This window comes from Pelodiscus sinensis, chromosome 2, assembly GCF_052426305.1.
Source record: "Pelodiscus sinensis isolate ZL-2025 chromosome 2, ASM5242630v1, whole genome shotgun sequence".
Lineage (NCBI taxonomy): Eukaryota > Metazoa > Chordata > Testudines > Trionychidae > Pelodiscus > Pelodiscus sinensis.
Window position 1 is genome coordinate 221,067,732 of NC_143053.1, and position 16,569 is coordinate 221,084,300.

The following is a 16,569-nucleotide window of genomic DNA, read 5'->3' on the forward strand; positions in this document are numbered from 1 at the left end:
AATATTATCTATAAAATTTGTTTATTCATAAAACTGTGCATGACTAAGCTGATTTAGATGTCACTACAAATTCAAATTCTTTCCACCGGCTTCACGGGATGTTGAATCAGGCCATAAGCGAATTAAGAATTTTAGGTATATAAAAACAACATTAGACTTTTCGCTGCTATATTCATACTCTTCAGAATCTTGATATGCAAAGAAACTTTATTAGTTTTTTCAGAATGATTCGTTAGTTTTGTTGGAGAACATGCATGATTCATTAAACAAACTAATTGGCTACGTCTAGACTGGTCACAAATTCCGGAAAAGGGATGCAAATCAGGTAAGTCAGCATAGGGAAATCCGCGGGGGATTTAAATATCCCCCGCGGATTTAAATAAACATGTCCGCCGCTTTTTTTCCGGCTTGGGGAAAAGCCGGAAAAAAAGCGTCTAGACTGGCGCGATCCTCCGGAATAAAGCCCTTTTCCGGAGGATCTCTTATTCCTACTTTCAAGGAAGGAATAAAGAGATCCTCCGGAAAAGGAGCTGCTCTGCCCCGGGCTTCCTGGAATCAGCCGCTGATCTGTTTCAGCAGCGGCTGAATCGGGGACCCCGGGGGCAGAGCAGCTGGGGTCCTGCCGGGTTGGTCCCGCAGCCCCGAGGGGCGGCGCTACGAGACCAACCCGGCAGCACCCCCGCTGCTTTGCCCCAGGCGTCGAGATTCAGCCACAGCTGAAACTGACCAGCAGCGTCAGTTTCACCAGCAGACTGAATCTGGATGCCTGGGGCAGAGCAGCGGGGGTGGTGCCGGGTTGGTCTCGTAGCACCGCCCCTCGGCGCTGCAGGACCAACCCGGCAGCACCCCAGCTGCTCTATTGCAGGCATCCCCGATTCAGCTGCTGCTGAAACTGACCAGCAGCGGCTGAATCAGGGACGCCTGGGGCAGAGCCGGACTATTGTAAGGGGGGTGCATCCCCTCCCACCCCACTCCAGACCCCTCATACCTCCCCCCTTCGGATAGTCCGGCATATCTGATAATCCGGCACCCCCTGGGTCCTAAAGGTGCCGGATTATCGGAAGTTTACTGTACTTCACAGAAATGAGAGGGGAATTAGCAAGGGGAGAATGCAGTTTTCTTCTTGAAATATCCCTTGAGCACTGACAACATACTGGGTGTGTTAAAAGAAGAGTGGAAGAAAGAGTTCCTGTCCCAAGAAGCTTGCCCTCTATCTTAATGCAAATGCAGATTCCATTATGTAATTTATACCACAAAAAAGGATAAATGGTGTTGAGCAAATTAAAACAAGATATTTCCCTAATCTTCAGGTTTTTACAGAATCCAGATGAACTGTTTATGCAATTGCCCACAGAAACACTGCAGTTTCCATAATGCTTTTAGGAATAGGTTTTCTAAATTACACTATAGTTCAATGATGCGCTACTGTGCTAACAAAGCAATACATGAATAAGCAGTTTTCATTTAGGAATGCGGGGGGAGGGGAGAAGAGGGTCTGAGAAATGCTTAGACATAAGGCATGTAAGAGAATCTGGGGATAACATGGTATCTAGTGAAGGGCAGAAGAAAAGACACACATACTGAGCTTTGAGAAGAATGTTTAAAAAGTTAAGAGTTTGAAGAGAAAAGCCATGTCCTAGGAACACTGCAAGAAGAAATTAGTGTGGAAAATACACTTTCTAATGGAAAGTGTGCACAGCAGCGGTATGGTTTTGTTGACAGGATTATATAACATTTCAATGGGGGTAATCTTTTATTATCCTGAAAACAAACATTTAAAAAGTTACTGGAGAAATAAGTGTGCCTGCCCTATTCTGCCAAGTGTTTCTATAGCATAAAAGAATTTCCACCTTTCTGATAGAAAATGAATCTAAAATATTTTGTGAAAATTACTCATTTCAACTGAAGCCATTTAAGCTAAAATCCAAGTGTCCCCACAAGAAAATTAAAGTCGTCTCATTCCAGTGAGCACTGCACCTATACATTTCAGTAGCATGGGATGGAACTAGAGTACCTTGGGAAGGGGGGGAAGGTCCCACAGGAGCCACCTTATTTAAAAAATCATGGAATACTAATAATAAACCCTAATGTAACATTAAGTCTCCACCAGAAGCAGCCAATTTAGCATCACATCACTAAACTTTAGTACTACCAGTCTACATATTGTTCAACTGAAACCTGTAAGGTCTCAAAAAATAGTTTAAACATGACCTTTCAAGAGACAATGTTTCCTGTGACTGCACAATAAACTGATAAATGGTCTTGAAAAAAAGCTATAAATCAAGCCCCTTATTATAAATACATTTACATTAAATTCCAAAGTTTCATGCCACTACTTATTTAGCATATTTCCCTCATATTTTCATTTTCTATATGCCATATACAGAACCTGCAGCACATGGCATGACAAATAGTCCATCGAAGAGGAAATAACTAGAGATTCAGAAGTGCCAGGCCCAAGTAAATGGTGAATGTCATTCCTTACAAATCAAGGTCATTTGCATTTTGACTACTTACTACATCCACATCTAAAAAAAAGACGGTTACATATTTGTCTCTCCTTCAGACAACATCTTATTGCTGTAAAATTGTGACCCTTAGAATAAGGAACAATGTTTAAATTTGCTTTTTCTGCACACAGTACATTTCAGGTCATTTTCCATTTCTTCACCTTTGTGAAGAAACTCACTGTTATAGCACTCACTATTGCACTGCAGTTTGGTTTACGTGCAAGGGAACAGCTCTTACCTTTTCAATTCGGCACAATTTGACATAGTTTGTCATGGTGACAGAGCAGAGCCAGAATGTCCCCTCAGCAACCACACGGAAGAGACCAAACTCAGTGAAAACAGTCATTGCTACATCAAGTCTGTTAAATCCCTGTCATGAGTCCTTCTCCCTCTCTGCCCTTCCCCCCAAACCTTCCTGAAGGCCTGAAAGGAAATTCAGTTTCCAAGCCCACCTATGATAGGCTCTCAAAGTATGGCCCGTGCCGCAAACTATTTATCCTGACCTCCACAGAAATACAGTTTCCGTAACACATACTGCCAGTGGCTCCCAGAATAGTGCTGACACCAGCCCTGATTAGGGACTGGAGAAGACCTTGCATTACGTAAGGGATATATTCTCTATGGGATGGGAATCAATGCTATGAAGAGAGGTCCTCCCACGACCACACAAAGAGGACAAAATACTGGGATGGCAGAAATAACCAGGTCAAACATAACAGGAATGAAAGAGACCTTGACAAGAGCATCTCAAAGGAGTGGACCAGGCAGAAGAGATCCAAGATTAAAGTATGAGTCTAACTCACACAACTCATTAGTTCAGAAATGGGCAATAGCAGAAAAGGCAAGTGAGGTCAAGGGATGGCTTCCCAAGTATGAACAAGACCAGAGAGCCTGCATGTACTATACAAGGAAAGAACCAGAAGTAAGGGTGTGATGGATAGGAGTGCTGGCCAGTACCCAGTGACTAAGGGGTTAAACCCAGGTAGCTAGCAAGGGTGTTGGCAGAGGGCCAGAAGAACCAATTGTGATACAGTGCTGAAAACTGAATTGGATAAAGATATCTTGGTCTACTCTTCCTTTGTGTAAGCGACGAGGAGTCCTGTGGGACCTTATAGACTAACTGAAGTGTAGGAGCGTAAGCTTTCGTGGGCAAAGACCCACTTCGTCAGATGTGTCATGCATCTGACGAAGAGGGTCTTTGCCCACGAAAGCTTTTATGCTCCTACACTTCAGTTAGTCTATAAGGTGCCACAGTTCTCCTCGCCGCTTTTGCAGATTCAGACTAACACGGCTACCCCTCTGATTCTTCCTTTGTGTGTATTCTAAGTAAGGGAGGGAGAGAACAGATGTAGGGACCAGAATTATCACATTTTTGTGTTTTAGTTTGTTTTACTTAGTTGTTCTAACATCTAGCAATCAAGTATGCTTTATCAAGTATGTCTTTTGTTTTGTTAATAAAAATCACTTTAAGATGATGACTTGAATCTCGTGTCCTGGAAAGTAACAGGGCACGTGCATGTGGCTGTTTGCCTAGACTGAGCAGTTAGCTACCAGAGACAGCAGTTTGTTTTTTCTCTTTAAGCTTTTTCGGGGTAAAAGAGCTTGGGGTACCCCTGGGGGAAGAATTCAAGAAAACAGGTGGGGGAACACTTTTTAGGGTAAATCACTTGGTGGTGGTAGTTTTTTTCCCCCCCCTCAGAGCCCATGCATCTGGGGAGTTTTTGTAAGCAAAGCCTATAGACGCAAGGTATTTAAGGTTTCTTGTGGGCCCCACATCCTTTGCACTTGGAGTGCCAGAGAGGGGCTAAGCCCTGACAGCATGGGAGAGAAATTGAGGACAACTAGGAAGAAGCTGAAAGTGGAAAAGGGGAGCTTAATATTCAGGAAGTGGTGGAATCTAGGAGACAGGTGGAGGAATTTCACACAACATACAAGATTGAAGTCTTTTTAAAGCTGGCAAGGAGTAGGAAGAGATTAAAAAAAGAAGAAATGCAAAAAGACCACAATGGAGGGACTCAAGAAAGTCAAGCCAAGTCTACACAGGGGAAAGAAATTCCATTTAAGATACAAAACTCCAGCTATGAGAATTGCATTGCTGGAGTGAACATATCTTAAATCAAATTTCTGGGGTGGCCCCTCTGCGGGAGATTGATGGAAGAGTTTGGAGTACCAGGGTTGATGGGGCTGCCCTTAAGAGTTTGATTTAGCGTGTTGCTGACAACAGAGAAGTTTCAGATAGTGATAAGTGGAATCACTGAAGACTCAGAGGAGCAGGTCAGGATACAAAGGGTAATTGTAACAGGACAGTTTGCTTTAGAACTGGAGAGCCCAGGGCCAAGCCAATCCTCATTACATGATGAGCCACACCTCAGGGGAATCAGTTTTCTATAAAGACCAGAAGGTGGCTGAAAGTGTGAGGGAGGAGGGGGGCAGAACCTAGGAGGGTGCAGCAAGACTCCAGGGCTACAAAGAGGCTCCTGCAGGGAAGATCATGAGATCAGGGGAATTGTTTCAACAAGGGCAGGCTGAAAGCAATCTGCTAAGGCAGGAATGACTTTGTCCAGAGGAGGGAAGTTTGGGCTATACCCAGCTCAAGACTAGGGGGAAGACTTGTGTGTTTAGTTTTGAACTTAAAGTTAATTTGCAAGACCCTAAAGAGGGCTGTTGTGATTGGCCTAGAAAAACCCTTTGTGGAGTTTATAGATGAAGGCACCAGGGGATAAAGTGATGCTGTCACTCATCTACAGCAATGGTTTCAACTTGTGGTCCCAAAGACTATGTTTCAAACAGGTCAGCACCTCCATTTATCCTAAGGTCCATAAGCAAATATTCTGTAACAAATTCCTATTGTTCACAAAACAGTTTGTACCTCTTTCAAGAGAAAACTGAAGATATAGATAACTCAACAGTGACCTCTAATGGACAAACCAGATAACATCTATTAAAAGCAGCATTTTCTATTTAAATGTCAGAAAGATTCAGAGAGGGGGGGGGGGGGGGGGGGGGGAAGCACAAAACAGAAAAGCAAACCAAACAATTCAAGTACCAAATGGATTTACCTTTAAATAAGCTTTAGAAGAGCCTGTGAACCCAAAGCAGCAATTTCTTCAAGTAGATTGGGTCCAAAATTTGACCCAAGTTTGATATAAAATAGCTACTCACGATAAACAATACATCTGTTCATATGCAGGTAGCCTAACTCTGACTCATCCCATAAAACAGAAGATCTTCCTCATGTAAATAATACACATCTAACATTATTACATGTACTAAAGAGCAGGGATATGAAAGTGCAACAGTGTACACAGTTAACCCATGAACCTGGGCTCATGGGTTAACGTTCATGGCTACACACAGGCTCCAAGTACGTACGTGGAGTTGGCTTTTACCTTGCATGCACCTTACATGCCCTGATAAAGAGGCAGCAGTGCAGGGAGATAGGTGGGAACCAGCTTAAAGCCAGCTCCCCGCATGCACCAGCTCCAAGGGAGCCACCTGTCCGTGCACAATTGCTACATTTTTCAGTGGTTACACGATTACTTACTTAACTGCGTTTTAACATCCCTACTGAAGAGATACGGTCAACTTCATCTATTTTTTAACTTCAGTATTAGTAACTGAGAGGACACTTAACACTCTAGCCTCTTTCAAAGGAGGATTTTTTTTTTTTTTACCTTTGGGGCTAATTAATGATTACAGGTCTCTGTAAACCTTTCATCATACTTTCCCTGCAACTGCCTTGATTAAATGTTTTGACTCATTAAAGTCATTTATGTCTTAAGAAACACAAGTATTATCAACGAATGCCCATATTAGGATGTTAATAAAGAATTCTGTATAGTCTAGTTCTTCATTTATGAATGACCGGAGTCTGATTGATTCTCTACCTCCAAGGACTGGAGATCTAGGGCTGCATTATCTTATACTTGGTGGCAATAATCCACAGAACCTGGTTATTCTCCACCCCAAGAGAGAGACCAGGACAGTAACCATGCCCTCACCTTTCTGATTTATGACCAACAAGGGCTATAAAAGAAAATTGCACAGAACCATTCTGTCAGCACTGTTCCACCCAAAAAAGTAGTATTCCCATGCTAGCTAGAGATGCTAGCTCCATCTAAATTAGCAGGTCCTTTATTATGTCCATTTAAATCCTACCTTTTATACTTAATAAAAAGGCTTTGGTTTATTATCAAACCCAGCGTAAATAATTGTTACAGAGGGAAGGGATGCAGGGAGGACCAATGGCTGTATGCATCTTTCTTTCACTGATAGCGAGCTGATGAGCTTTCGCCATGTAAAACTTGTATGCAGAGTAAGACATATTTAAGTTTTTCGTCCCTTTTGAGGGCTGTGCTCTTAGTGCCACCAAGTCCCTATAACTGAGCATCTGTGTTACTCTGCTGGGGGGCTGTTATCCCAACTCTGTGCCTTTACCAGGGTAGACCAGAGTTTCTGGCTTACCAGGACATGGTGGTGGATCACCCCAAAGGGCAGGTAGGCAGGTTCAGTTTTATGATCAGCACACTGACAAGATTCTAGGGCCATGGTCCCCAACCCGGTGCCCGCGGGCGCTATGGCGCCCACTGGGCCCTTTACGTGCGCCCGCGTAGCAACCTGGGCTGGCCCCGCCCCCGGGCATGCAGCAGGTGCCAGCCCCGGGCACATGGCAGGCCCTGCCCCCGGGTGCGCCGCGCGTGCCCTTGCTGGTCCTGGCCTTGGCCCCGCCCCTGGGTGTGCCACGGGTGCCCTTGCCGGCCCTGGCCTTGGCCCCGCCCCTGGGTGCGCCGCGGGTGCCCTTGCCGGCCCTGGCCCCGCCCCTGGGTGCCCCGCGCGTGCCCTTGCCGGCCCTGGCCCCGCCCCTGGGTGCGCCGCGCGTGCCCTTGCCGGCCCTGGCCCCGCCCCTGGGTGCGCCACGCATGCCCTTGCCGGCCCTGGCCCCGGCCCTGGCCCCAGGTGTGCCGCATGTGCCCTTTCTGGCTCTGGCCCCGGCGCTGGCGCCGCGCGTACCCTTTCCGGCCCTGGCCCCGGCCCCGGGGGCGCCGCACGTGCCCGCACGGGCCCCAGCTGCGCGCAACCTGGGCAGTCCCTGCCCGGGATTGCTGCACATGCCGCTGCCAGCCTCGGGCGTGTGGCGCATGCTTGGCCCCGCCCCCAGTCACGAGGCCTGTGAGTGGCCCTGCCCCCATATGCACAAAAGTGAGTGGCCCCACCCCCAGGCGCCCGGCAGCCCCAAAAGGTTGGGGACCACTGTTCTAGGGGATCTTGGTGATGCAACCAGTCACATTCCCCATCTTGGATTCCAAGCAAAGACTCTTGCTTTTCCCATTTCCTGCTGAAGCTTAGCATTTATAAATCCTATAAGCCCACAGCAGCTCACAATAGTCTCTCCATCCACCCAGTTTATCTCCTGGGCATTCCAAATTTCATTCATTCTTCCCCCAGTCATGACCATGCCTTCTCAGAGCTGCTATGGAGGTATGAATTTAGGTTCATTTCCAATCTCTTCAACTATAAATCTACTTTGATGAGACAATCCTAGAGATAAATATTCAAGCTTTCCTTTGGAACAGAACTGTACTGCCCTGCAGAAGTTTCATATTGTTTTAGACTGTTGGGCACTTAATGAAGCACAATACATCATCACAAGCATGGAGCCTGCATGGGGTACATCTGTCCTGCATGATCAGTTCAGGCTGCTAACAGTGGTTGCTTCCTGCCCTGCCCACTCTCTCCCCACCCCCCACCGCTGCTGCCTCTATCGGATAGAGGCAGCAAAGAAGGGATACTTAAAAGCAGCAGCACCGCACGGAGTTGGGTATCTCCGCACGGAGTTGGGACTCTCCAGCTGACCCCGGGCTCCAAGCAGCGTGCCAGCTTTGCAATGTACAAGAGTCCCCAGAAGGGCTCTTGTGCATTTCAAAGAGGAAGCACAGTATGGAACCTGAGGTCAGCAGGGGACTCAGAGCCCCCGCTGACTCCAGGCGAGCACTTCTGCTTTGAAACGCACAAGAGCCTGCCGGGGCTCTTGTACATTTCAAAGGCGGAATGCAGAAGTGCCTATCGACTGGTCGAGTAGTGAATGGAAATTGCATCAACTTTTCAACTAGCAAATTAATTGCTATTTAACATACCTACTTCCAAGTAGGTTTTAGAGATAGCATGAAGACACTTGTGATCTTTACAAATTTACCCAAATTTTGACTCGCCTCATTTACAGGATTGCTAGATGGAAGAAATTTAACTAAGTAAATCAGGTTATTTCCCTTGAAACCTTTATCCAGATTTATTCCTATGTTAAAACTGCTTCTCAATTTCACCTATTAGTGAACATTTACAAACAGCTTTAGAACAATTTCAAGCAGAAATCTTTCACCTAAATTCTCTCCCAGACTTCACAAGCTTTCCTGCACCCCAATCCCTTACCCCAATCTCCATCCCAGATCCTCACACCTCTTCCATTAATACCATGTAAGAGTGCAACCCTGGACCACATTCCAAAATCTTGGCGTGTTCCTCCCCATCAAAAATTATCACCCATAGTGTAACACCAATGAAGGCATGAGTTATACCTGACAGGCATTTGGCCTAATACGTATATAGGGGGAAGAGTGCTATTTATCTATTTTCCTCCCCTTCTACTAAAGTTTGCTGCACTGCAAGGTGAAACTGGAACATTGGTTGTCAGAAATATGTACACTCTTACTGAGGAACATCTACATGGCCGGTTAGTGAGCAGCAAGCTGGGATATCAATGAACAGCGCACCTGCATGCAATGTACTCTGAGCATTAGAACTTGTAGCATACAGTAAAAAGGTCCAGACAGTTAGTACATTCGCATCCCAACTTATTACACATTAACTGGCCATGCAGACAAGCTCTAATTGACTTCAACCAACAAGTCAACACTGTTCAAACACACTACAAAGTTAACAGTGCAAAAGGGTGACATTTTAGGGGTAAAAAACGTTGAGAGCAGTGTGATCAGCGTAATGGGATTTCATGCCATTATCAGACTTTAATGAAGCTTTGCTTAATTTTAGTTGCGTTGACTGGCAAAATAAGATACTGGTTGCAAGAGGATGTGCAGAGCCACTTCTTTTATACATATTTATTCTTCTATCAAAAGGACATATTTACTAGCCAGTAGAAAAACAGAAGCAAGCACATTCATTTATATGACAGAAAACTAGTAAAAGATGCTAATATGACCTTAGGGGAACGTATCAAATGTCATTGCCACTGTTCTCCCAAGTCAATTTAAGAGCAATCTACTAAGACAATTAATTATATCGCTTAAAGGATTAGGTCAGGAGTGTCAGATAACAAAAACGTGAATTTGAAATCTGGCCTTCTTTAAAGGGAGAAACACTATTTCAACTCTTAACATTTATTTTTCTTTTAAAAAGAGTATTAACTTCCAACAGTGGAGAACTGACGAAGATTCTTGGGTTTTACCTTCATATAAGAAACATTTCTGGGTCTGACAGTTCAACAACATCCCTTAAATGGAAAAATGGACATGCACTCCTTTAATATTCATTCAAATCTTTGATTTAAATGTCAGAGTTAGTAGAAGTTATAAGATTTACTCCTTTTACCCCAATTTACTGGTATCTGAATTAAGCATGATATCTAAGGTTTCCAAGAACTAGTGCTTTCATAAATTTAAACTTAACCTTTTGGTTGATCTGGAGCAGCCTTCTGAAGAGTAGGCATATGCTATATTTTGCTGACTTTGATTGAATTGGATGAAAGCATCTAACAGCTTCCAAAGCACTTGCCAAGTTTTGAAAGTTGCTCATCAGCCGTCTACAGCATAATGATCATTCATTTCAGGCAATTCAGTATGTGAGCAGATGAATGGCGTTAAGGGGCAAATTTTACCATAAGGCATGGTGTCTTTCTTGAAAATTTAACAGGGATCTGGGGCAAGCTCCTTAGTTGTCTTTCACATGTCAGTAGACATGAAATCTATGGTCTGAGTTATGCAAGGATATTGAGATCTCGTTGGGATCCAGATGGGAAAGGTAAGAAGAGGGACAAGAGAGGCTGGCAGATATGGAGGAGAAGATATGACCAAAAATCAAGTTTCTGTGATTCTCCTAGTATAACTAGCTATGAGAAAAATGATCCACTAAAAATTTACCTCAACTATACACTGACCTTTTGGCACCCATGTTCGCTAAGCTATTCTTTCATACCTTTTAATGCCACGTCTTTAAAAAAATACAATATGCTCTTATTAAAATATATATTTGTTCTCTACATGCTATGACAACACACAACTAATTCTGTTACCCTCACAACCCTTAGCTCAATCTCTTTTCGCATGGAACAATTTCCCTTAGGTAAATCCTAGGTATTAAAACCTTAACTCAGAAGATGTTTTGAAGAATTTAGACTTGCTTGGAATTCACTGGGAAGACAATTTAAAGAGTTCAATGACAAGCATTCCCAGCTTCTTTGGTAAACCCATGAATCTCAACCTTTCTAAACTACTGTAACTCTTTCAGGAGTCTGATTTTCTTTTGTTCTCCAAGTTTCACCTTAAAAACTACTTGCTCTCAAAAAGTGAGACAAACAAATACATAAGCATCACAGCACACTTTTACTGAAAAAAAATGCCTTACTTGCACATTGTGTCTATACAAAACTGTCACTGTCATTTGGGCTGGCTACACGAATGCTTTTCATGTACATTGCTGTAAAACAGGGGTCTCCAAACTACGGCCCGCGGGCCGGATGCGGCCCGCGAGGCCCTCTCATCCGGCCCATGGAGACCTTTTTGTCTGGCCCCGCCTTCTTCCGCGTGCCGGCGAGATTATCCCTGAGCTTGAGTCCGAGCATTGGTGTCAGCGGGAGAAACGGATTCGCAGGCGGCTGCGCGAGGCCCCAGCGCGCGCACGGGACAGCAGGTAGCCCAGGTCAGGGACGGCTCCACATGCCGCTTGGCTGGGCAGGCGAAAAAGGGGGGTCTTGAAGGCGGGCTCCGGATCAGACCCGGCGGCAGAGGATTGTGGGAGGCTGGACGGAGGGGAGGAAACCCGACGGTGGTTTCTCAGGCGCTAGGAGCAAGGGGCTACTTCTCCGGGGGCGGGGCTGAGGAGCTGGTGCCCATTGCAGGAGGCGGTCTGGTTGCTGTGGCACAGCCTCTGGGTGACGCTGTGCCGTGCCTAGCGCGCTGCCCTGGTCCCTGCAGTGCGCCCTGAAGAAACATCCCTCTCCCTTCCACGTCTGGTCTCTCTCATCCACAACCCAGAGCAGCACCGCCCTGCCGGGTATCAGTCCGTGGGAGCGTTGGGCACTGCTTTCCAACTTCCTTTACCAAGTGATAACGTGTCTGCTTTCAAACCAGCTTTTCCCATTAAAATGCATGCCCCTTGTTCCATGGGGCTATGTTACAAATTGTCACCTCATTCCCTGCATGATAGGAGAGCGATCACATCTCTTCAAGTGTGAGTGTCTTAGGCTGAACATATTGCCAGGATTATGTTGCTTACAATTTTCATCACATTGCGCAGGTGGAAATGAGTTCTCAGCAGTTTCCCCGTTCTGGAGCCCCTCCTGCAGGACTAGGACAAGCACCACCCCCAATTTCAAACAGTGATTTCTAAAGCCAGAAATGTCTGCTATTTTGGCATCCAGGAAACAATTTCACCATTCACACTAATACAAGTGTTCATGTGTAGTGTATCAATGTGTTATTAAATAATAACTGAATAAAATAATATTAAATAAATAATTAAAAACAACATCCATGTTTTGATTGTTTTTTATTTGGACCTCAAGTGTGTAGTCGGCCCCCGAACTGCTGTTTGATAGTTAATGCGGCCCTCGGGCAGAAAAGTTTGGAGACCCCTGCTGTAAAACTAGGCAAATATTTAGACAAGTTGATGCGCCTTTTGGAAGATTTACATGTACCCCTGGTTGAGAATCAATGCTCTAGAACACCCACTTGCAATGGACTCACACAGCACTTCATTCCCCATCCAAGTGTGAACATAGTAATCATCTCTTTTTCCCTCCTCCCATCCAGTTTTTCTTGTCCTCCTTTTCACTCAATTGTTTTTCCCAATCCACCTTATTTGTGTGGACTAGGGATGTTAAATTTTGATTAATCAGTTAATTAATTAGTCAATGGAATTTCCATTGATTAGTTGATAAAGGGAGATGGGGAGCTCACTATCCTGGCTGCACCTCTGCCTTTTAAATGTAGTAAAAGCTGCCCATGGCTCTTGCTACATTTCAAAGGCAGAGGCACAGTGGGAAACATGGGCGAGCAGAGACTGTTAGACACTTAAATCCCTAGTGTGGACTCCACCTTCCTTCACCACATAGTATTTTAGAATTCCCCATCCCATGTTCAATGCAACAGAGCCTTCAAGGCCCACAAGAGTACAGATGACTAGATTGGACTGACAAGGTGCCATCCAAGCCTGCACTTCTGTACATGATAGCTGCTCCCAGAGCAAGTCACATCAAGGTCACAATAGGATGGAAACAGAATGACTTTAAGCAGTCACCCTATTTTAATTACAGATGAGGCACAGCACTCGTGGGGTTTGAGGGAAGAGTGAGCCTGGGGTCATTTGGCTTTCTTTCTACATACAATATTCTCCCCCCTACAATGACCCATGAAAAATCTGCCATTCCTCCATATGTCAGGAATACGCATGTTTAAGATAAGTTACTATCAAGAGTTTTCTAAGTAATTGGAACCCTACTGCAGTACTGATTCACTACTTATTTAACAAACTTCCAAAGGAGTAAGATCCTGATTTTGTTATGCTGTACAGACACAAAAATGCAATCCCTTCTCTCAAAAATTTGCATCACTGCAAACAAAATTAGACTTAGTTCATTTCTTGTTTTAAACACACACAAATAAATATGTTGACTTCAGCTAAACACCACACATTAGGGATGTAATAGTGTAGTCGATTTACCAATAAGCAAAACAGACTACAGGCAGTCCCCGAGTTACGCGGATCCGACTTATGTCGGATCCGCAGTTACGAACGGGGTTTGCTGCCCGTCTCCCTGGTCTGCTGGAGACCAGACCAGGAAGACCAGGGAAACCAGACCAGGGAGACGGGGAGCAAAGCCGGGGAGCACGCAGGCAGCGGACAGCCCAGACGCCGTCTGTCCTGCTACCGGCGTGCTCCGTGGCTTTGCTCCCCGTCTCCCTGGTCTGCTGGTCTCCAGCAGACCAGGGAGACGCGGAGCAAAGTCGCGGAGGACCCGGGCGGCGGGACCGTGCTGCGTCTCGGTCCCCTGCCCGCGTCTCCCTGGTCTGCTGGGGGGCGGGGAGAGCTCAACTAGTACACCCCCGCCCCACCCAGCAGTCCAGGCTTTTCTCCGGACGCCTGGGGCAGAGCAGCTAGGGTACTGGTGGGTTGGTCCAGTAGCGCTGCTCCTCGGCGCTACTGGGGCAACCCAGCAGCACCCCAGCTGCTCTGCCCCAGGTGTCCCCAAGTCAGCCGCTGCTGAAACTGACCAGCGCTGACTACAGGAAGCCTGAGGCAGAGTTGCTCTGCCCCGGGCTTCCTGGAATCAGCCGCTGATCAGTTTCAGCAGCAGCTGACTTGGGGACGCCTGGGGTTCTTAAGTTGAATCTGTATGTAAGTCGGAACTGGCATCCAGATTCAGCCTGTTGAAACTGATCAGAGGCTGATTCCAGGAAGCCCGGGGCAGAGCAACTCCGCCTCGGGCTTCCTGTAGTCAGCCGCTGGTCAGTTTCAGCAGCGTCTGAATCTGGACGCCAGTTCCGACTTACATACAGATTCAACTTAAGAACAAACCTACAGTCCCTATCTTGTACGTAACCCGGGGACTGCCTGTATACGTATTTCCCCCCCCCCCCACACACACACCTTGCCTGTAAGTTTTTTAGCAGGCTGGACAGCAGCCCGGCTCAGTCCTGGCTTGTGCCAGGTCTGGGACCTACTCCCATTGCAGCTCTGCATTTGAAGTGTATTAGGAGGCAGTAGGCAGGCACCCTGGCTCAGTTCTAGCTCGCACCAGCTCTGAGAGCTCAGACCCCCATTCCTCCAACAGCGGCTGCTGCCGCCACCCCATGCTGCTGCCTCTGTATCAGGAGCAGCAGTGCTGAGTAATAGGCAGCTGGTCCTCGAGGGAAGCTGATTTTTAAACTGGCTCCCCTCGCAGACCAGGTCCCACCTGGCACCCCATGCTGCTGCCTCAAACAGAGGCAGCAACATGGAGTGGCAGGGAGCTCCTAGGGAGTGGGGCACAGTGCACTGGCTGCCGGCCCAACCCTGGGGACTATAGCATAGCTGAGTAACCAGTAAGAATTCATGAGGTTAATCGACTATTCAATTAAACAATATTTAACATCCCTACTGCACATTGTAGTATTTCACATTTAATCAAACAAAGCAAATTACTTTTAAAAAGATTTCCGGAGATGTAGGAAGTTAACAGATAGGACACAAGAGAAAGACATTTCAAATGGATAAACTGTAAATAAAAGTCACAGTTAAGGACCTTACTCTCACAAATGAAGAACAAAACAAAACATACAAAATGAAGGAGACTTGCAGAACATCAATGCTAAATAACAGTCTCCTTCCATCTCCTGTAGTACAACTATTTAGATAATAAGGCTAAGATTTTGCCAGATATTTTTAGTAAAATGTAGTCATGGACAGGTCATGGGCAATAAAGACCAACTCATGGAAGCAGTCATCTGTCCGTGACTTCAATGGCAACTTTTGAATGCTGTTCAAGTGGTAGCAATGAAGCTTCTATTAACTAGAAAATAGTGTTAATCAACAAGAAATGTACTTACTTGTGAGCTTGTTATGACTGAGGACCAGCTGTGTTATGTGGGACAAAGTGACTGTAAGAGAGCAGAAGACCACAAGTGAATCAATTGACATAACTGAAATGCATGCTCAGTTTCAGCCAGCCAAAACAAAAAATGTTCTCCATCTGAGAGACTGACATTTACACCACACACTAATTCCTCTATGCTTAGATAAATATGAATGAACCTGTACAGTTCCCATACAAATCCCATTAAAATTACTAAATTACCAGAACATCTCCATCTCCCCCCTACCTCCACATTACATTATGGATCTGCCTTCATATGAGCACCATTTCACTAAAACGAATAGTTTGAAGAAAAGAATATGGCTTGCTTTTTTCCTCAGTGTTTTGGTATTGTTTTTTGTTTTTTTACAGATTTACATAAAGACACAATGAGAAGTACAAATAGGTAAGGTACATAAGTGACTTATACCGGGCATATTTTTCCAAATGTAGAATGCTTCACAGTATCTCCAGTACAATTAGGCAATAACATCATTTTATACTTACCAACATTGAAAGCTCAGGACAATATGAAACAAGAAAACACTACTTTTTAAAAAAAAGAGTGGGTTCTGTCTCTACAAACACATCTCTTAAGCTCTACCTTTGACATTTTCAACAACCCTTTACAAAACGAGTATTACATTAAGGCTATGTCTAGACTGCAAGCCTCTTTCGAAAGAGCCTCTTTCAAAAGAGCGTCTAGACTACACGCGGAATTTCGAAAATGCTCTCTTTCTAAAAAGCCTGTTTTGGATGCTCTCTTCCTAAAAAGCCTGTTTGCTTTCAAGAACGCCTTCTTACAAAAGAACACTTTCGAAAGAAGGCATTCTTCCTCGTGGAATTAGGTTTACCACCGTCGAAAGAAAAGCCGCATTCTTTCGATTTAATTTCGAAAGAATGCGGCTGCAGTCTAGACGCAGGTGAAGTTTTTTCGAAAAAAGGCTACTTTTTTCGAAAAAACCCCTGAGTCTGGACACAGCCTAATGTAGCAGATTCTTCTTTCACTTTGTGTCATGAGGATAAGAAGGTAGAATCTAGTCTCATAGTAAACTTGGTATACCAAGGGAGTCTACAAGAAATTAAACTGCTTCTTTTTAGTTCAGCTACTGGGGATAGCATGTAATTGAATAGTTGTGTAACTGCATATATTTTTAGCAGTTACACAACTATTTTATAGTCCCCAGAGGTAGGGACAGCAGCCAATGTGCTCCGGTA

At 45.2% G+C, this 16,569-nt stretch overlaps 1 protein-coding gene across 3 annotated transcripts in view; it reads right to left on the minus strand.

Moving 5' to 3' along the window:
• Positions 1 to 16,569, minus strand: part of RSU1 (Ras suppressor protein 1) — a 158,836-nt gene that overhangs the window by 126,688 nt on the left and 15,579 nt on the right. For all 3 annotated transcript variants that reach the window (XM_075922459.2, XM_075922461.2, XM_075922462.2), the window contains exon 3: positions 15,326 to 15,376. In XM_075922459.2, coding sequence (XP_075778574.1) covers positions 15,326 to 15,376 — 51 coding nt within the window. The remainder of the gene's footprint in view (positions 1 to 15,325; positions 15,377 to 16,569) is intronic.